At 39.6% G+C, this 22,056-nt stretch overlaps 1 protein-coding gene across 3 annotated transcripts in view; it reads right to left on the reverse strand.

Moving 5' to 3' along the window:
- kcnh8 (potassium voltage-gated channel, subfamily H (eag-related), member 8) overlaps window positions 1-22,056 on the reverse strand; it is a 79,280-nt gene that overhangs the window by 44,079 nt on the left and 13,145 nt on the right. For all 3 annotated transcript variants that reach the window (XM_084131902.1, XM_084131901.1, XM_084131900.1), the window contains exons 2-6: window positions 19,177-19,410; window positions 17,160-17,288; window positions 11,414-11,544; window positions 11,079-11,313; window positions 10,093-10,250 (exon numbers count right to left, since the gene is read on the reverse strand). In XM_084131902.1, coding sequence (XP_083988028.1) covers window positions 10,093-10,250; window positions 11,079-11,313; window positions 11,414-11,544; window positions 17,160-17,288; window positions 19,177-19,306 — 783 coding nt within the window. In that variant the 5' untranslated portion in view covers window positions 19,307-19,410. The remainder of the gene's footprint in view (window positions 1-10,092; window positions 10,251-11,078; window positions 11,314-11,413; window positions 11,545-17,159; window positions 17,289-19,176; window positions 19,411-22,056) is intronic.

Below are 22,056 nucleotides of genomic sequence, written 5' to 3' on the forward strand. Positions count from 1 at the left end.
TAGGAGTGGAGTTGAGTGGAAAGAAAAGGGAAAAGAATAAAAATTGGCCAGGATAGGAAAAGGAAATGAAAAGAAAAGAAGAGGAAAGTAGAGGAAACAAATGAAAATTGGCCAAGACAGGGAAAGGGAAACCAAAATAACAGAAAATGTCCAGGACAGGAAAATGAAATCAAATAGGAAAATGAAATCAAACTCAGAGAGGAAAAAAAGAAATATCATTCTTCACTTCTGATGTCTTTTTGTGGGTTCATGTCTGTGTGCATGTTTGTTGCATCTCTGTGTGTGTGTGTGTGTGTGTGTGTATAGTGCAGCTGAAGGGCAGATGTGAAGGGATACCAGAGGAGCAGAGGTGCAATCTGTAATTGGAGCAGATTTAAGGGAACATCTCGGAGACAACAAGGTCTGTATTACAGTGGCACTTAAGAGTCCACTGCATTTCACTCTCCTCTTAATAAGCCTCAGTGGATTTCAAGCACTCTTTCGTTGTGTTTCGCCGTACAGAGGGTGCATGTGTCATCACTGTAAGTGTGTGTGTCCAAGTGGCACTGATCGATTCTGCCAGTCTGGATTGGCCAGAAAAGCTGACTGTCTTTTTCTGTGAATTAAAACCAGGAGCCTGTGACCCTTGATTTTGTATTGGAGTCATCAGAGGCAGTGTTAACCAATTTCAGAGCCTGTAATACATCTTTATTTGTACCTGAACCCATATTCTCTCATTAAAAGATCTACATCCATGATGTCATCAAAAGGACTTTATGGTCCATCCACTCAGGGTGACCCTGACTGCCGCTGCTCAATATTTTGTTTTACACTTAAGGAAGAGTAAAACAAATCATTGAGCTCAATACAGTGCCGGAGGGGCTAAAAAAAGAATATCTGGAAGTCCAAAAGTCATGACTGGTCAAGCAAGACCAGTCCAGATGGATTCTAGCATCCTTTGGTTTTAATTGGAGGAAGCTCTTCTACAATAAATGGATTTCACCACGGTGAAATGCATTGAGAGTACTAAACTCTTATACATTTACATATTTGGCAAACACGTTCATCTAAAGCGAGTTTACATTAGGAAATGTAAGGCATACGTTTTATCAGTTCATGCTTTCTTGGAAATCTTGACTTACTGTTTGAGCTACAGGAATGCTTATCCTAGAAGGTACAAGACGTTTTCACAGCATTGCATTTTGGTAGAAGTCAGCCCATTTTCAGCCCGGGATTTTAATTTGACCACAGATCAGATAATTTAAAAAAAAAAAGAAAAGTGAGGTGGGGTTGGTGTGGGGGCAAATGTAACTGCTATTATTTAAAGCTAATTTTAAGTACTTCGATACCACAGCAAAAACTACTAGCCTAACTAATAAAGTTCAAACATTATTAAAGACAAGTAAACAGTCAGTAATTAAATAAGAATAAATACACAATTACAGGCATAGATGAATACTATATAACAAAGTTACAAAGTCTAACAGTAGTATTCAGGTACAGAAATGTAATAATTAGGCCTAAATGTAAAATAACACTATTGTGTTCACTGTAGAAATTAAATATAGATTAATCTTTGTTATTTTGTTGTTTTATTAACATTAATGGCACAGACAGCAGCAGGAATATTAGGCTGCTGTCACTTTAAGACCAAATACACGGACCGAATATACTGACAGGCATCCAGTTTCTTTCTCTACTGTTTACATTCACTTAAGACATAACCGAGAGAATACTTGCAGAGACGGGTATTTTGATGTGTATGTGTCTGTTCAAGCGCAAAGAAATGCGAATCACATGCGTGCTGAACCGTGGGGCCTGGTCCATACGGATCGCAGATCAACTGCAATCCAGTGCACCCCTACTCTTGTAAGGTTTATGTTTTCATTTTCTTGTTTTCTGTGTGCCTTTGTTACCTATGTTCCCGCTTTTAATTTTTTGTCATGGTTACTCGCTAGTTGATCGATTAGTCCTCACATGTGCTTGTTGTTTCTTTCTTAGTTTCTCTGTATATATTTTCGAATGCGCATGCGTCGCGTCTGAACGCGTTGTTGTCTTTGGAGCTCCATCGATTGATTTATAATTCTTGATTTCTCTTTAAACTCACTTACAACGAACATTTTCTATTTTTCCTCACCTCATAGTTACAACGCGGACTGTTGAGCAGACGCGTCTCAAGCCTATTAGTGATCCAACGTCGGATACTCTTATAGGTTACTCCTGTGGATCACGGCTGAACGCGTCTTCTCCACACTCACTTACAAACAAACATTTTTTCGCCTATCGTGCGTCTACTCTACACCTGTACCACTAAAAAGACGGATTATATCCAAGACTTCAGTCATAAATTAGTATTAATATTGATAGCATCACTGGTAGCGTCGTTGCTAACTTAACTTACTGTCCATCTGTTAAAATGGCGAATATATCAGATGTAAGTAGTCTACCTTTTGGTGCAGGTGAGGACACATTTGAGCTACACGCGTTGCAGTCTGAGCTGGAAGCTGTTGAGAAACAGATCCACGACCTTTTAGTGAGAAAAGCCGAGCTGATAGACCAGCGGTTAGCTCTTGAAACATCACGCGCCGATGCACACAAATCAGTGATCAACGTTACTAACCCGCTGACTCCGACCTCGTCTACTCCGTGCGTTACTCAGCATCGGTCACGAGCGTCGAGGCCGCGATCAGCTATGGTCTCGTTTACGCCGGCTCCAACATGCCACCACGAAGCCTGGATATTTCCGCAGCGGGAGACGCGAGTCAGGTCTAGACCAAGAAAACTCTCTCCGACCCTCCCGGTTTTCGAGATATCCACACAAAACCGCTTCTCCCCTCTTCGCGAAACAGAACGCGATGCTGTGATCATCGGTGATTCCATCGTTCGACACGTACAAGCTACGTTAAATAAAAGTAAGGTGCATAGTCACTGCTTTCCTGGTGCTCGTGTTTCTGAAATCGCTGCTCACGTTCCCGAGATTCTGAACGAGCGCGTCGGAACTGTGGTCCTGCACGCGGGAGGGGCCGACATCAGGCTGCGACAGACAGAGGTTCTGAAGAAAGACTTCAGGAATCTGATCGATACGGTACGCAGCACATCGCCTGATATAACGATCATTGTGTCAGGACCGCTTCCCACGTACCGACTAGGTCATGAAAAGTTTAGTAGATTATTTGCGCTAAATGAATGGTTAATGTCATGGTGCAATGAGCAGAAACTGCTCTTTGTAAATAATTGGAATCTGTTTTGGGAGCGTCCTAGGCTTTACCGTGCTGATGGCTTACACCCAAGCAGATTCGGATCGGATCTTCTGTCAGATAACATCTCCAAAATGTTAAATACCTTTTGACTAGTAACCAAAAGTTCAAATCATAGTCTCTGCTGCACCAAATTAACTGATATAAATAGTGTAGAACATTGCATAGAAACTGTGTCTATTCCTCGTTTAGTGAGATCAAATAATAAATCTACTGCAGGATCTAGAAAAAATCTAATTGTTATTAAACCAGAAAATGTTGCTATTAGTAACCAAAAACAATTTCTAAAGCTAGGTCTTCTAAACATTAGATCACTCACACCTAAGGCAGTTATTGTAAATGAAATAGTCACGGATAATAGCTTCGATGTGCTTTGCCTTACTGAAACTTGGCTTAAACCTAATGATTATTTCGGTCTAAATGAGTCTACTCCATCAGGATACTCCTATAAGCACGAACCCCGTCTGATTGGTCGTGGCGGAGGTGTTGCAGCGGTCTATAGAGATATTCTCAATGTTACTCAGAAAACGGGTTATAAGTTTATTTCGTTTGAAATACTTGTACTAAATGTTACGCTCTTAGATGTTAGAAAAAAATCCATATTATCTCTAGCCTTGGCTACCGTATATAGACCGCCTGGGCCTTACGCTGATTTCCTAAAAGAGTTTGCAGATTTTCTCTCAGATCTATTGGTCAATGTAGATAAAGCATTAATTGTTGGAGATTTTAACATACACGTAGATAATCCAAATGATGCGTTAGGGGCTGCGTTTATAGATTTATTAAATTCCTTTGGGGTCAAACAAAACGTCACCGGACCAACTCATCGTCTTAATCACACACTCGATTTAATTATATCATATGGAACCGATCCAACCGATATAGATATCATTCCACAAAGTGATGATGTCACTGACCATTACTTGGTAACTTGCATATTACGTACTGCTGTAATATGTCATGCGGCGCCGCGTTTTCGACCAGGCAGATCAATCCTTCCATCCACCATAGATAATTTCTCGAGTTGCTTGTCTGATCTGTCTCAGCTGCTGCCTGAACCCAAACAAACAGATGAACTAGAAGAACTAACTAGCACTATGAGTGTTACGAACTGCTCCGAGACACGAAGGTTGAGGATCCAAATGCAGTTTATTTAAAGTGTTATTCAGAATCGCAGTCAAAATCCAGGCAAAGGTCATACACAGGCAGGCAATCCAACAAACAGACAAATCCAGAGGGTGAGGCAAAAACAGGAAAACCAGGACACGGGCAGAGATCAAGAACCAGGAATAACGACAACAAAGGAAATGCTCAGAAATGCAGTGGAATAACGTACAAGACTTCGCAGGGAATAATGAGGTGAACCAGGCTTATATAGGGTGAACTAAACAATATAATGAGACACAGGTGAATGTGATAATCAGGGATGATGAGTCCGGGCAGTGAATTATGGGAAATGTAGTTGTGAGTGAATCATGATAGTCTGGTGTGGAGTGCCCTCTGGTGGCTCTCAAGGGCACTCCAGCTGGTGACCGTTACATAGCCCCCCCTTTAAGGAGCGGATTCCAGACGCTCCTAAAACTGTCCAGGAGGGAGGTGGAGCGGAGGCGGACCCGGGGGCGGGATGGAGGGCCAGGCCCGTGCAGCGGAAGAGGACCTGAAGACTCTGGCAGAGCGGAAGGCCAGGGCGGAGCAGGCTGTGCAGGCGACCAGGGCGGATCAGGCTGTGCAGGCGACCAGGGCAGATCAGGCTGTGCAGGCGACCAGGGCGGATCAGGCGACCAGGGCGGAACAGGCTGTGCAGGCGACCAGGGCGGATCAGGCTGTGCAGGCGACCAGGGCGGATCAGGCGACCAGGGCGGAACAGGCTGTGCAGGCGACCAGGGCGGATCAGGCTGTGCAGGCGACCAGGGCGGATCAGGCTGTGCAGGCGACTAGGGTGGAGCAGGCAGTGCAGGCGACCAGGGAGGAGACGACCCTTCAGGCGGCCAGGGAGGCGACCATGGCACAGGAACAGACACCGGCTCAGGAACAGGAACAGACACCGGCTCAGGGACAGGAACGGGCTCAGGGACAGGAACGGGCTCAGAGGATGCGGCGGCCATCTTGTCCGAAGACACAGGCGTGGAGTCGGCCATCTTGTCCGAAGACACAGGCGTAGAAAGAGGAAGAGGAACAGATTCAGGCTCAGTATCAGGATCAGATTCAGGCTCAGGAACAGATTCAGTCTCGGCGGGACGAGACTCTTGACGGGCGGACGTGACGTGAAGCTCAGTCTCTGGATCAGGGCGCTCTGAGCTTGACGGGACCAGCGGCGGCGAGGGCTTTGAGCTGGGTAGGATCAGCGGCGAAGAGGACTCTGAGCTGGTTAGGACCAGCGATGAAGAGGGCTCTGAACTGGACGGAACCAGCGGCGAAGAGGGCTCTGAGCTGGACGGAACCAGCGATGAAGAGGGCTCTGAGCTGGACGGGACCAGCGGCGGCGAGGGCTTTGAGCTGGGTAGGACCAGCGGCGAAGAGGACTCTGAGCTAGTTAGGACCAGCGATGAAGAGGGCTCTGAACTGGACGGAACCAGCGGCGAAGAGGGCTCTGAGCTGGACGGAACCAGCGATGAAGAGGGCTCTGAGCTGGACGGGACCAGCGGTGAAGAGGGCTCTGTGCTGGACGGGACCAGCGGTGAAGGCTCTAGCTTGGCGGGCATGTCGCTTGCTGTCTCAGGCGAGGCGGGCATGACGCTCTCAGTCTCAGGGGCGGCGGGCATGACGCATACTGCCTTGGATTCGGCAGATTTGGCGTGAAGTGCAGGCTCGGCTGGACTGGCGTGAAGTGCAGGCTCGGCTGGACTGGCGTGAAGTGCAGGCTCGGCAGACGTGACGTGAAGCTCTGGCTCGGCAGACGTGATGTGATGCGTAGACTCGGCAGGACGAAACCCTAGAACGATGGCCCTCTTGGCAGCGCGTGCAGACATAAGCGGGGGATCGGCCACGCTGGAAACCGGTCCTGTACGTCCATAGACCGATCCAGTGGCTGGCAAGACGTGATGATTCCCAGGTCGGGCGGGCAAGACGTGAACTGACTCTGGCTGGGCAGACTGGACGTGGAGCTGTGAAGACCCTGGACTGGACGCGGCCAGCGGTGAGGGCTCTTGGGGTACTGTGAGCTTGCAGGGTGTTTCATCAGCCAAGCCCACAGTAAATGTCGTACCGCTCAAGGAGAGGGCCAGGTCGACATACCCTTCTAGGGTCCAGCCGGTATAGTCCTCCGGCATCAATTGAGCAACATCATCATCCAGCCCGCTCAAAAACAGGTCCATGAGCTGGGTGTCATTTAACGTTCCCAGATGACAGCAAGACAAAAAGTCCCTCGCATACCTCTCAATAGGCTGGCCATCTTGGAACACAGAAGAAAGGAATTTCCTCAGGGCCTGGTTGCTGACAACTGCTGGATCCATATGTGGCGAAGTCTTCTGTTACGAACTGCTCCGAGACACGAAGGTTGAGGATCCAAATGCAGTTTATTTAAAGTGTTATTCAGAATCGCAGTCAAAATCCAGGCAAAGGTCATACACAGGCAGGCAATCCAACAAACAGACAAATCCAGAAGGTGAGGCAAAAACAGGAAAACCAGGACACGGGCAGAGATCAAGAACCAGGAATAACGACAACAAAGGAAATGCTCAGAAATGCAGTGGAATAACGTACAAGACTTCGCAGGGAATAATGAGGTGAACCAGGCTTATATAGGGTGAACTAAACAATATAATGAGACACAGGTGAATGTGATAATCAGGGATGATGAGTCCGGGCAGTGAATTATGGGAAATGTAGTTGTGAGTGAATCATGATAGTCTGGTGTGGAGTGCCCTCTGGTGGCTCTCAAGGGCACTCCAGCTGGTGACCGTTACAATGAGCACCATTCTCTCTAGAACATTGGATGTTGTTGCACCCGTTAGATTAAAAAAGGTCACAGAGAAAATTAAAGCACCATGGTACAATAATACTACGCATGTTCTAAAGAGAGAAACCCGTAATTTAGAGCGTAAATGGAAACAAACTAATTTAGAGGTCTTTAGAATCGCGTGGAAAGACAGTATGTCACGTTATAAAAAGGCCCTAAAAGCGGCCAGGGCTGAGCATCTCCGCAAACTAATAGAAAACAACCAAAACAATCCTAGGTTTTTATTTAACACCGTGGCTAGACTAACAAATAAACAGACGTCACCCGAACAAAATATCCCGTTACAGTTTAGTAGTAATGATTTCATGAACTTCTTCACTGAGAAAATAGAAAACATCAGAACCACAATTGTAAACGTTCAATCCTCAATCGCACCTTATAATTCAGCCTCAATTTTCCCCCCGCAAGAACAATTACAGTGCTTTACAACTATAGAACAAAAAGAGTTAAATAAACTTATCACTTCATCTAAAACAACAACATGTTTATTAGATCCTATACCAACTAAACTACTGAAGGAAGTGTTACCTGTAGTGGAAGAGCCTCTCCTCAATATTATTAACTCGTCTTTATCTTTAGGTCATGTTCCAAGAACATTTAAACTGGCAGTGATAAAACCTCTCATTAAGAAACCACAATTAGACCCGCATAATCTAGCAAATTATAGACCCATTTCAAATCTACCTTTTATGTCTAAAATACTAGAAAAAGTTGTGTCCGCTCAACTGGGCTCTTTCTTGCAAGAAAATGATATCTATGAAAAGTTTCAGTCAGGATTCAGGCCGCATCATAGCACTGAAACTGTGCTCGTTAAAATCACAAATGATTTACTCTTAGCTTCTGACCAAGGCTGCATCTCAATACTAGTTTTACTTGATCTAAGTGCTGCGTTCGATACTATAGATCATACAATACTCTTAGATCGACTACAAAATTATACTGGTGTTCAAGGACAAGCATTAAGCTGGTTTAGATCATACTTATCAGACCGCTACCATTTTGTCTATTTAAATGGAGAAAAATCGATCATAATTCCAGTAAACTATGGAGTGCCACAGGGATCTGTGTTGGGCCCTCTGTTATTCTCAATATATATGCTGCCACTTGGAAATATTATAAGGAAACATGGAATTAGTTTCCATTGTTATGCTGATGACACTCAAATATATATTTCATCACGGCCGGATGAAAACGCTAAATTATCCAAATTGACAGAGTGTGTTAAAGATATAAAAGATTGGATGACGCGTAATTTTCTTTTATTAAATCCAGACAAAACAGAGGTAATACTTATCGGTTCAAAAAACCGCCCACAGAACCTCTCACAATACAACTTTGACATCGTAGGATGTCCTGTTACTTTATCCTCTACAGTAAAAGACCTGGGTGTTATACTCGATTGTAACCTGTCTTTTGAAAATCATATTTCGTATGTTACAAAAACAGCCTTTTTCCACCTTAGAAACATTGCTAAGCTACGTAATATGCTATCAGTTTCTGATGCAGAAAAGTTAGTTCATGCATTCATGACCTCGAGACTAGATTACTGTAATGCTTTATTAGCCGGTTGTCCTGCATCCTCAATAAACAAGCTACAGTTAGTCCAAAATGCAGCCGCTAGAGTTCTTACTAGATCAAGAAAATATGATCATATAACACCGATTTTATCATCACTACATTGGCTACCTATAAAGTTCCGTATTAATTACAAGGTATTGCTACTGACTTATAAAGCCATAAACGGCTTAGCTCCAGTCTATTTAGCGGATCTTCTATCACCCTATAATCCATCGCGCTCTTTAAGATCAATAAATTCAAGGCTTTTGGTCATACCTAGGATATCCAGATCAACCAAAGGAGGGAGAGCATTTTCACATTTGGCTCCAAAACTCTGGAATAGCCTTCCTGATACTGTTCGTTGCTCGGACTCACTCTCCCAGTTTAAAACTAGATTAAAGACGCATCTTTTCAGCCAGGCATTCATATAATATTGTTAATCTCACAGTTTCAAACTACAATCCGGCCTCTAGTTCATAAATGCCAGAGGAGAACTGGCCCCCGACTGAGCCTGGGTTCTCCCAAGGTTTTTTTTTTCTCCATTAGGTCACCTGATGGAGTTTTAGGACACCATTAGGCCGCTTGATGGAGTTTTTTCGGTTCCTTGCCACTGTTGCCTTTGGCTTGCTCAGTTGGGGATATTTTGGGGATATTTAATTTTATTCTATCAATCAATAAATTCCACTAGAAACAAACTTTGTTGTATTATTTTATTTTAATACTGTGAAGCTGCTTTGATACAATCTGTATTGTGAAAAGCGCTATACAAATATACTTGATTTGATTTGATTTGATATTTAGCCCTCATTTGGAAATGTTCTTTGTCTGTTCTTATCTCTAGTGTTGCTTCAGTGTATAGTTATTTTACAATCCCCTCCTAGGAGAATCTCCTGTTCTCCAGCATGTTTGTTATTTTGTTTGAAGAGTTAATAAAAGTGTCTGCTGCAATTAGATCCTGCCTAAACTACTCTCTTGCTGCAACCACCACCGTGACAACTCTAGAATGCTGGTATATTGCACTTATTTATATTTATGGAAGTAAGTTTAATTCATCAAAATGTTTTCTTTATATAAAAACGTAGTTGTGCTAGCTGGGTCAAAGCATTATCGAATTAGCCATAATATTTAATAACAATAATATAAAAAAAACACACAAGTGACAATTCTGCAGAGTTTTATACTGGCACATATTCTCTGTATGCCTGCTTTTTCCCCCAAATCATGTAAAAGTTGTAAATTCAAAATGCATTTGAAAACTGTGCAAAAATCTTCCCACAGATTTTTCCCTCGATAGATTCATTATAGTTTTTGTAATATATGCATAATATATGCATTACTCACCACGCTGACTTTGAAAGCGTAAAGGAGATCAAAGGGCAGAGCAGCAACCAGGTCGATGATAAACCAGGTGGTCATGTAATGGATGCAGATCTGCCGCGCATCGAAGATCACCTGCCCCGACTTACTCACGTACGTGGTGCGGAAACTGAACACGATGTCTAAAGCGACAGACAGAGTCAGCGTCTTCAAAAAATACACCATCAGCATAATATCAATGAACGACAGTGTGTCCAGTGAAGCATTTATAACAGCAAAAATGCTTTTCTGACAGCTATATATCAAGTGGAGAGTCTATCACAGACTAACAACAGAACAATTAAAAATTCATGTGCTGTCAACAAATCTGAACACAAAGCGTTTTAAATAGAGGCCTTATCAGAGTCCCAAAGGCAAAATAAATTTCAGGAAACAGTGTTAATAGGACAAGACAAAAAAATGCATGTAGGCCTATAATATTATTGTTTTAAACTCAAATCATTAACATAATGCATGTGTTTAACTTTTAAACCATATGGAATCAACATCCTTTACATCTTATGTTGTTCAAAAAATCTTTGAACAAAAACATCCATTTACCTAACAAATATGCAAGAAAAAGAAAAAATAGCGTAATTTGAGGAAGCATGCGTGCTCCTTCTCCATCAATCATGGAGAGAAACTCAAATGGCAGATGTCTTTAAAAAAGCACATTTTTTGTTTCTGTAAAAACTGTCCTTTTAATTCCAATTAATTTCTTTCTGAATAGCAGGATACTGAATGATATGCTGCCCTGTGGCAATGCTGTACCTCAGAGGGTTATAGAGATGTCATAGAGCCTGATTTAAAGACACTATCATAATCATGTGTAAAGATAAAGATGTGATTGTGCAAAGATAATCTCATAAATCATAATCATGCTAGCAATGAAAAATATACCATGTATATTAATAATTGATATATATCTAGCTAAATATATTATGTCGAAGATCAAAATTGGATTCTCTTACCAATGATGAAGAGAATCTCGACGGCAATGTCAGTGACGGTGGTGCTACGTGTCAAGTCTTGATCACCAATAAAACAAACGTTGTATGGCACCGTCACGGCGACATAGAATGTAGCCAGTAGTATTAGCCAATCCCAGCCAGCTTTGAAGGTGCTGAAGTGGAGAAGAATGAACTTGGACTTCTTGGCATCAGCGACCTTATATTCAGGGAGAGCCGGTGGATCACCAAACACATTCTAGAAAGAGATTTGGTAGAGTTTATGGTAGAGACACTGGTTCTGTTTTATCTTTTCATTCCTGTATTTTTCTATATCATCAGTATTTGAATGGTCTCACCTTGTTAAGTTTGATTTTACTCTTTTTCTGACGGTTGTGCAGGTGTCCTGAAATGTGGTACAGAACTGTGCTAGATCGCAGCCGAGTGGAGCCAAACGGAGAACCTCCCTTGACCTGCCCGCGGCGACACTCTGAGAAAAGGTTGGACTGTTGTTATGAAAGTCAAGGGCATTGGGGATACAATCCATCAAGAAATAAAAACATGCTGCACAGAATAAATTCCACTAATACATAAAAACAAAGAACACAATGCATCTTTCAAGAAAAATTCCTGTGGTACTGAGGGTGCTATAATGGTTTTTTTTTTACTTTACAAAATAAAATAATAAATAACTACTATTACTACATGAACAACTCAACCTTTGTAGCATTACATTGACTTGAGCTTGTATTACAACAATACTTGAAATAAAGACTCTGAAAAATGTATGAAATCCTCTAATATATGGTGAAGTAACAAAGAAAAATCTAAACCATCATCCCCTAACAACTTGAATTCTTACATAATTTTTATGTACCAGCAAAAATTGGTGGAAGAAAATGTAGCTTATCCTTCTGTGAATGTTTTTGTAACTTTGTGAAGAAAAGCAGAGATTTTCTATCAATACTTCCATGCAAATAGTGCTTGCCGCTTTTATTGAGTGCAGGTTTACTCAAAGTGGCCCGTTTTCCTTCTATTGCCCTCCATGCTGCTGTTACACAAAAGCTGGTGTGAAACAAGAATAACTTCCTTTATGCTGGTGACCTGCTTTACACCAGTGGTTTCCACAAGTTGGAGCTCTGCTATCAGAATGTTTTCATTCCCATTTTGAAAACATCTGTTTCAACTGATCGAGTGACTGCTAAATACTGCAGTGGGTTCATTTCATTTAGTCTTTGAGGTCTTGAACTAAAACAGTCTGTCAAGGGGACATCCTAGACTACAGTTGAAAGTTTACCTGAAATGGTCTGACAAATGCAGTTTCCTCTGTCTCCTGTGGTGATTGTATTTTCAGCTGAAACACTTTCTGTCTAGATTGTTTTGTAAAGCCAAACCTATGGAAGCTTGTTTCCGCCACAGAATAAAAATAAAAAATGTAATTGCGACTTTTCTCTCTCACAATTGCGTTTACATCTCGCAATTGTGACTTTTTAGAATTGCGTGATATAAAGTCGCAATTGTGAGTTATAAAGTCAGGATTGCGTGATATAAAGTCAGAATTGTGTGATATAAAGTCTCAATTGCCTGTTATAAAGTCAGAATTGTGAGATTTAAACTCACAATTGCAAGAAATAAGCTCGTAATTCTGACTTTATAACACGCAGTTGGGAGATATAAAGTCAGAATTGCATGATTTAAAGTTGCAATTGCGTGTTATGAAGTCAGAATTTTGAGATATAAACTCGCAATTCTGAGGAATAAGTCAGTCTTTTTTTCCTTAGAATTGGACTTTATAACACGCAATTGCGACTTTATATCACGCAATTCTGACTTTATATAGCAGTAATAAATATAATCAGAATTGTGAGATGTAAACTCGCAATTGTGAGATAAGAAGTCGCAATTATCTTTTAAAATGTTTTATTCTGTGGCGGAAATAAGCTTCCATACAAACCTCCTAGTTGTTGATAAAAAATGTTTTATAAAAAAATAAAATTCAAAACCAAAAACTAGGCTGCCAAGTGGCTGAAAAAACAAAAAAAAACTTTTAAAAAACTATCCATTACTATAACCTGAACAAATCGACCCTTAATCCAAAAACATATTACTTTGCTGCCAAGTTGCTGAAAAAATAACATTTTAATACAATAAATTAAAATACTCTGGATTACTATAACCTGAGACCAACACCAACTGAAAGCTGTTAAACATAGCGGGTGAGATCAAAGGACAAATATTTCTCTTCTGAAAAAACTTTGGAGGAAATACAAATGAATCCAAACTTCCATTTCCATTTTCCATTCATTTTCTTTTCCAATCTTTCCCAATCAACATATAGAATGTGCTTCGACTGTGCAAAAATAAAAATGAAACAAGGAAAAAGTGCCAACAGGAGTATTGTAGTGCAATGGTTACAGCGGTAGAGACAGAGACAAAAGCATATGAAATGTGTGGAGTCTCTGTGGATACTGACCATGAATGTATGTGTGCATGTGTGTACGAATGTGTAGCGTGTAGCATTTTTAAATCAGCCAGCTGAGGAAACAAGCAGACAGCCAGGCTGCCAGTCTCAATTGCCGAGGGCAACAGGGGAAAAATGTCACTCATTGCAACCCTGCCGAACAAGGTACCAAGGGAAAGCAAAGCAGGAGTAGAAGGACTGAAGGGATGGAGCGATAGACAGACAGAGAGAGAGAACGCAGGGAAGCTGGTTATTAGAGAGGGATAGAGATCACTTCAGCCTGCAGGGCCGGAGAAGGAGAGGGGCGACAAAAACTCATCCATAAAAGGCTGTAGTCAGCAGGGAGTCCAGCGGCATAACACTTATTATAGATCCTAATAAATGAACTCCCAATTTACTGGCAGAACAGGTCACGAGAAACACAGAGAGGGAGAGAGAAAGGAACAAAAGGCGAAAATGTGAAAAGAAAAAAAGGTACAGACACAGTTGCACAGGGATTCCCTGCTCCACATGGTTTCCTTTTGCTGCTTGAGGCCAAAATCTGATCCTGGTTCTCAATCACACAATAAACAGATATTTGTCATCATGCCTCACCTTAACAAGACAAGCACAAAAAAGGATCATGTGAGGTTTTTTCTTACACTATAGACATGTTTCACCAAGTGGACATCCTTAAAACATTTGTCTAGTAACAATGTTCAAACTGGGGATGCACCGGTACCATTTTTTCAGAATCGATCCGATCCGATACCAAAAATTCTGAGTATCGACCGATACCGATCCGAGCGCAGTTTTTTTTTTTTTTATCAAGTAGAATTTCTATAACTCTGTGTTGAACTGATAATCACTATTTTGTGTGTTAAACACAATCTACTTAATACAGACAACTTCATTATAAAGAAAACCAACAACAACAAAAAATATGATCATAATCTGACCATCATATAAATTATTTTATATATAGCCTACTATAAAATTGAGACATTTTTTAAATGTATAGCACAGCTGTTTAATGAGGTAGCAACATATGATAGATAGGACAGAACAAGAAAGGCTATTAATAATCTTTCATTGCGTCACTGTTTTATAAGGCTCCAATACAGTGCGGCACAAAAGTTTAAAGCACAAAGAAAAGACATATTGATGCGTAGTGTATTATACAGTATCTATCTATGCAATAGTCTATTCAGCATTTTCTTTTAACAGTTTTAAATTTCAGTTACTGTGCGCGTGAAGAACAAATAGTGCTCTGATTTTACTCCAGTGTTGTGATCAAACAGACACCCGGTAGAAAGTAACATGATTAAGGTACAGCAATAAAGTCCAGCAAGATAAAGTTGTTTTATGCGAAACTATAGACCTTTATCTACAGATCAAGTATAATAGTAACATTGAACCATCTTGGAGAGAGTTTCATCGTGTTAACAGTCGTAACCCAATGCGACGCGCTGTTTGAATGCTGAATGAAGAATGATTGACAGCCGCAGCTGAGGGAAACGTTTAAGTGAGCTTGAATTTAACGACTTAAAAATTTATTTCTATCTCACATTATACTATATAATGGCTTCAGAACACTTATAATATTGTGCACGAAAACTTATGGTGCTTTATAATGTTTGTGTGCCTTTTGTGGGGCTTAACAATAACACTGAATAGTATACGCACAATATCAGATTTGGATCGGCCTCTTCTGACCGATACCCGATCCGGCAAAAATGGCAGTATCGTAGCCGATACCGATACTGAGTATCGGATCGGTGCATCCCTAGTTCAAACATATACAGTATACACACACACACACACACACACAAGAAATCTGTCATTTCTGAAAGTCATTTCCACCACAACTCAAATTGTGGGTTGTATTTAACAGGATTCTGTAATGGAAATGTTCACAATGTTTTTGCATAATTGGATTTAAAAAAAAAAAAATTTTTTAATGTTGACAAATATGTACCTTAATTTTGGTTTTCTACGCACATCATATACCTTTTTATACTGGTACACTGATGTCTCCATGATAGCCAAGTACACTAAACTTTGATAAAACTTTAAGTGAAATATTGTTGATTGTGATGAAATTGACACCACATCAGGGTCATAATTTGTGAAAAATTTCTATATTACTTTCAATAATAAATAATACAATTATGTTTATTTCTCTCTTTGTTTAGGTTTTCCTCATTTTTTATAAATAATAATTAATATTTAATAGTAACAGTAATAATATTTGTATGACACATTTTTATATTTTAAGATTTAAAGTCTGGGTCTAGGGCATGTGTAAAACAATTAAAGGGCACCTATTATGACTCTTATCACAAGATGTAAAATAAGTCTCTGATGTCCCCAGAGTATGTATGTGAAGTTTTAGCTCAAAATACCCAACAGATATTTTTTATAGCATGTTTAAATTGTCATTTTTTGGAGCTCAGAAAAACGTGCTGTTTTAGTGTGTATCCCTTTAAATGCAAATAAGCTGCTGCTGCACGGCACAGGGGGCGGAGCCTCACGAGCTCGCGCTCAGAGCCAGGACAATCTCATTTGATAATATCAGAACAGAAACTCTCAGTAGCGGTGTTCATTTCGACTCGGAGTCGGACAATAATTCCCACAGAGCCAGAGAATATATGCTGTATGGAGATAGAACAGGTATAGTTTAGTTTAATTATGGTTATAACTTATTTGTCATCTGCTTTTATCCACTATTAATACAAGCCTGCTGTAGCAAACCCCGTCCGAATGATGACCAAAATATACTGACAAGTTCAGTGAAGTTTATTGTACATCACACAAAAGATGAGCGTTAGTTTTACTCCAGAGAATCACTGTAAGAGCTGAATAAACACAGTACAAGAAGTGCGCATTAAAGTCTTATCCATAAACTCTCTCTCTCTCCCTTTCCTTATCATCAACATACACAGCGAAGTACACAAAACACTCGTTACAACTAACAGTAAACAAATATATACACACCTTTTCAGTCAGTGCTTAATAAACTGGTAAACCTTATATCCGTAAAATGACTCGATGAGCTGTCATACAGTGCGTGCTCTCACTTTCATTTCTGCCGTGGTCAGTAACGTTAGGCCTGTCGCTCCGGAGACCGTAAGCTGGATCACAAACAGTACAGATCCATCCTTGAGTAACAACGAGAGTAAATGAAGACTGCTATGTTCATTCTTACATCCAACAACAAAACACCTCAATCGCTTAGGAGACATTCTTGTCTACAGCTGCTCAAGCGTCGAAACAATGGCGGACTCTGTGTCCAGCTCACTCAGGGTGGGTCTATGCTCAAACTGCAGTGTCAATCAACAGTCATGGGAGGGGCCTGTGCAAAGTGACGTCACATTGCCCCGAATCTGAGAACAGCTTGTTCTGAGACAGTGCTTATGATTTATGGGGATTATAAAAAAAGCACTGGGTAGATTTTTATCATTATAGGGTGGTTGTGTACACACACTGCCAACACACATTTATGTTCAAACACCATGTAAAAGTGAATTTTGCATAATAGGTGCCCTTTAAAATGTATATATAAAAAAAAACTAAATAAGCAAAAATAAATGATGATAGTAAAAAGTTAAAATGATTTAATAAAAATCCATGCAAACACACATACACCATCATCATGTACTAACCTTTCTTCTCCTCAAGTATGGATTTGGCTTTGGTGTCGGTGACGTCTTTAAAAGAGGCGAGGAAGAGGACAACATCTCCTTTCTCATTCTTGATAGGCACAATATCCAGCAGACACCAGAACACACTACCTGCAGTAGAATTGAGTGAGGCAAAATACATAAACACACACACATACACACAGCCTTAATGATGTAAGTGAAGTTTATGGGGGCATTCACACTGTAAAAACTGCTACTGCTACCTGATCTGACCCTTAAATCACCTTCAGTGGTGTAAACTATTAGTCAGTTGTAGATTTAGTCATTACAATATGACATCAAAACACTGTTTTTAGTGTTTTCACTGTATTCCTGGAGTTATTTTGAACGGGTTCATCAGTGCACATTATTTCAAAGAAAAAAAATATTGTCTTCATAATCAAAATCAAAACTTGCTGAACCTCTGAAATGTCTTTTCTTTTGGTAGTAAATGTCTTACTCTGGCTATCGGATAATGTCAACCATTAACTACTTGAGCATTGTTTTAGCAAACTTGCACCTAATTCTGGTCAAGAGAATATGTCAGATTATAGAAGTAAAATAAGTTGCAATTCACAGTGACTTTAAATAGTTTTTCCAAATTGAATAAAACTAGCTCATTTAAATGGTACCACAGGAAGCACATTTTTAGCTTACTTGGCAAAACATTACTTCCAGTCTATTTAAAGAGTTAAAAACCTGAAACAAAAAAAGATCAGCACATCCAAAAAGAGCAACACCATTATGGTACCCAATTCCCATGTAGGTGTGTGTGTGTGAATGCTTGTTTGTCTGTCTGTATTGAGCGGTGTGGGTGTGTGCGGCAGGACATTTATATGTATGCTTAGTTGTGTGTGTGTGTGTGTGTGTGTTTCTCTCTTCACCAGTAGCTGTTACTGGAAGCCTCTAGGGGAATTCCGTCTGATTGCTCACAGCTGGAGAAGTCTTTGTCAAATCTCTCATTTCCTCACGAAAAAGCCTCACCATTATGGAGAAGAAAAGGGGATGAAATAATAACGCTCTCTAGAACAAGTGCACTGGAGATGTTCCATTCAATACAGAACAAAGGGGGAGAGGAGAATGAGCACAAGGAAAAAGGTACAGCGAGCTTAAAACCCAGCAGCAGCATTTAAAGATCTAAGACCTTAGCAAACTAAATCATATGATATATGATATATTATATGATACAATATAATATATGGAGCATGAGGAATAAAACATAATATAAATATATTTTTTGTATACATTTAATATTATATTTTTATTATGAATTATTATATTATATAAATATAATTTAAAAATATTATTATTACTATTAAAAACCCTTTGTTTTTTACACTTACAGAAATGTACCATGGTGGTGTCATGGAGCAGCAGATACTATGGTACTTTGATGTATACTATGGTACTGAATGACTACCATATTCATGAAACATGGTGTGTACAGGTACTGCTCAAAAACACAGTACCTATGGTGGTATATCGAGCGAAGGGAGAAATACATCCATTCTCCAAGCTCTAAATTTACCATTAGTGCCCCTTAAATGGAAGAATAAAGTGTGGAAGGGAGTGAGATATGCCATATTAAGAAAAAATTATCCTAGAATTTGCATTTGTAAAGTCAACAGCATTGTGTAGTAGTATATTCTTCTCAATGTCATCGTAAATTCCACAAATAAACTTGCACACCTGCTGGACTTTATTTTGTAATCCGACTTTAGAGTCTCTCTGGTGCTTTTGGCCAACCAACTCTAATAAAACCATCTGCTTCTAACAATGGCTAGAGATTTCACTTTTTAAAGGTGTGCTGTAATACCTCCATGTGCTATTACTAGTAATGGATCAGTTTAACCTTCCATGTTCCACCTGTTCTACTTTCACAGTGGAACTGCTTCTAAGTTTTACAGTTATGAAGAAATACTGTAAAATACCAACATTTACGATTTATTGCTAAATCACCAACAGCTAAATGCATCATCTAACATTTTTTTTTTCTCACCAGTCTTTTTGTAGAACATTATCTCTTCCTTGAGCTCGCTCCGTTCCTCGAGCGCAGAGTCCACGTGAAGAATGATGTTCTCGTTGGTCTCCAGCCCATACAGAAACTTGCACGCGCAGCTCTGCTGCATGACCTCGGTTCGGGCAAATCCAGTGAGCTCACAGAATCCATCTGAGCAGTACACAATCGGGAAGCCTTTGGACACTTGTGCATTGGCCAGGATGAAGTTGCTGTCTGTTCCAAATACAAACATCAAGCAAAAAAATTAGTCTACTAATGTTTATTGTGACCAGTTATTCATTTTTTCAACTAGATGCTTCAATAAGATTTTAGTATGATGTTTTACCAGAGGCCATGTTGGCACAAATTTCTAATTAACAGCAAGGGGACAAAACAGGTTAAAAGATGCCCTGCTGTGTTCACTGAAACAGTTTTCACCTCCTGTTTCTTTCTATTTTAACTCTTGATCTCTTGAAACAGAACCTGTAAAGTCAAACTCTTTTTAAGTGGAACTTAAGTTGATGCAGCTTGGTCAAAGCATCTGAGCAAAAACAACTGAATGCTTGAAATGGATTCAGATTATATACAAGAAAGTAATTTCCGTCCCCCAAAACGACCTTTGTAGAAAGTGTCCTGTCCATGATCCTTCATAAATCATTAAAATGCTGGTTCGGGCGCTCAAGAAACATTTCTTATTATGATCAATATAGGAAACCATTCTGCTGCTTTTTTTTGTTTTGGAAATCATACATTTTTTCAGGATTCTTTGATGAATATAAAGTTCAAAAGAAAAATTTATTTGAATATTTACTGTCACTTTTGATTAATTTAATGCAACTTTGCTGAATAAGAATAGTACATTGTATTTTATACAATACTGTGCAAAAGTCTTATGCACGTTTGTATATTCACCCCCCAAAAAATGGTTGTAAGCCAGTTATTTATATCTTTTGCTGTAGTGTGTCAGTGGAAAATATCAGTTTACATTTCATTCATTTTGCCATTAATTGTAATAATCCAGTGAGATCTTTGTATGCACAAGGAGTCCACTCACTCCACACTGAGATCTGATCTCACCATCATCGAGTCCGTCTGTGATTACAAGAAACTGAGACAGACTAAAAGAACTTTGGCAACGTCTCCAAGACGCTTTAAGAAACCGACCTGCAAAGCTATAACTACAAAGCCAAAAGTTTTAGGCACTAAAAGTGAGGAGGCTTTCAAACATAATGTCAAAAATAGATTTTATTTATCAATTAACTTCTATTAAATAAATCAAATCAATATTTGGTGTGACAACCCTTTGCGTTTAAAACAGCTTTTGTCCTTGGTACACTTGCACATAGTTTTTAAGGTAGCTTTGCAGATAAGTTTCTTCAAGCGTCTTGGAGACGTTGCCACAGTTCTTCTGGATTTAGTCTGTCTCAGTTTCTTGTAAACACAGACAGACTCGATGATGGTGAGATCAGATCTCTGTGTGGAGCATACCGGCTGTTGTCAGACTCCTTGTGCAAAAATCTCACTGGATTATTACAATTAATGGCAGGAATATTTGGAAATGTAATCTGATATTTCCTACTGACACACTACAGTGATCTAAATAACTTTCTTAAAAACATTTTTTTTGTGTGTGAAAATACTAACATACCCAAGACTTTTGCAAAGTACTGTATATATATAAGAAACTCACATGACCTTGCATGCATCTTAGACAAAAACAAAACAATGCCTTTCACATGTAGAGCCGTTGAAGCTTTCTATTTCATTGCATAACCAATTTCCTGCCTGGATAATTTTTTTTTGTATTTTGACTTGTTTTATTGTTTTACCCTGTCATTGTGTCAAAACAGATTAATAGCATCCACGCATCATAAATGAATACAGCAACACTGCCTTGTAAACGTTTCTCGAAGGACAGCTCGTGAGCCTCATCTCTGAATGCATTATTAAATGCTGGCATTTATGAGAAGCGTGCATGTGGCGAGACAACAGACATTTGGTGCCGAACGACTTTACTGAGCATTGTTCTGCTTACATAAGCAAAAGTAAATTAGGCTCTCATTTATAACAGTGTACGTGTTGGAGGTCAGACCCAGAGAGATATGAGAAAAAAGATGATGAGAGAGAAATAACAGAAAAAAATATATATTTACAGGGCAGGGAAAAGAATGATTCTGAGAGAACAGAAAGAGAGAGCAAAGAAAAAGGTGAAAGAATACTGATGGGGAGAATAAAAAAAAAGAGTAACAATTCATAAGTGCTGGTTGGCTGACAGGCACAAGTTTGACAACAGGATTCTTTATCGATGAACAACATATCACAACAGATTATGGCAAAGATTTAATGCTTTAAAAGCATGATTTCTTGAAGGGTGTGTTATCTTTAAGGAGGACCCATTTACAAAGCCCCTTTACAAAGTCTTGATTTTGTTTTTGCGTCTACTAGAATAGGTTTTCATGCTTGAATACATTTTTTTTTAAAACATTTTTTTCACATATTTGACATTATTGCAGCACCTCTCGAGTCTGTCAGTAATGCTCTGTTTAGTTTATGTATCTATGAAGCCTCCCCAAGTGAAAAATAAATGTACTAAAATGTATTCGAAATACATTTATTTTATACTAAGTATACTACATATACATTTACATATTTATGAACTTAAAATAAATACCCTGCTAAATTGGTATACTTAAAGTCTGCTAAATTGGAACAACTAATTTTGTACTTAATGTACTTTAGTCAATCGGAAGTAGTGCTGAGGTGCAACTAAATATATACAGGTGCTGGTCATAAAATTAGAATATCATCAAAAAGTTGATTTATTTCAAGAATTCAACTTAACAGGTGAAACTAATATATTATATAGACTCATTACATGCA

Source organism: Abramis brama (genome assembly GCF_963993115.1).
Source record: "Abramis brama genome assembly, chromosome: 12".
Lineage (NCBI taxonomy): Eukaryota > Metazoa > Chordata > Actinopteri > Cypriniformes > Leuciscidae > Abramis > Abramis brama.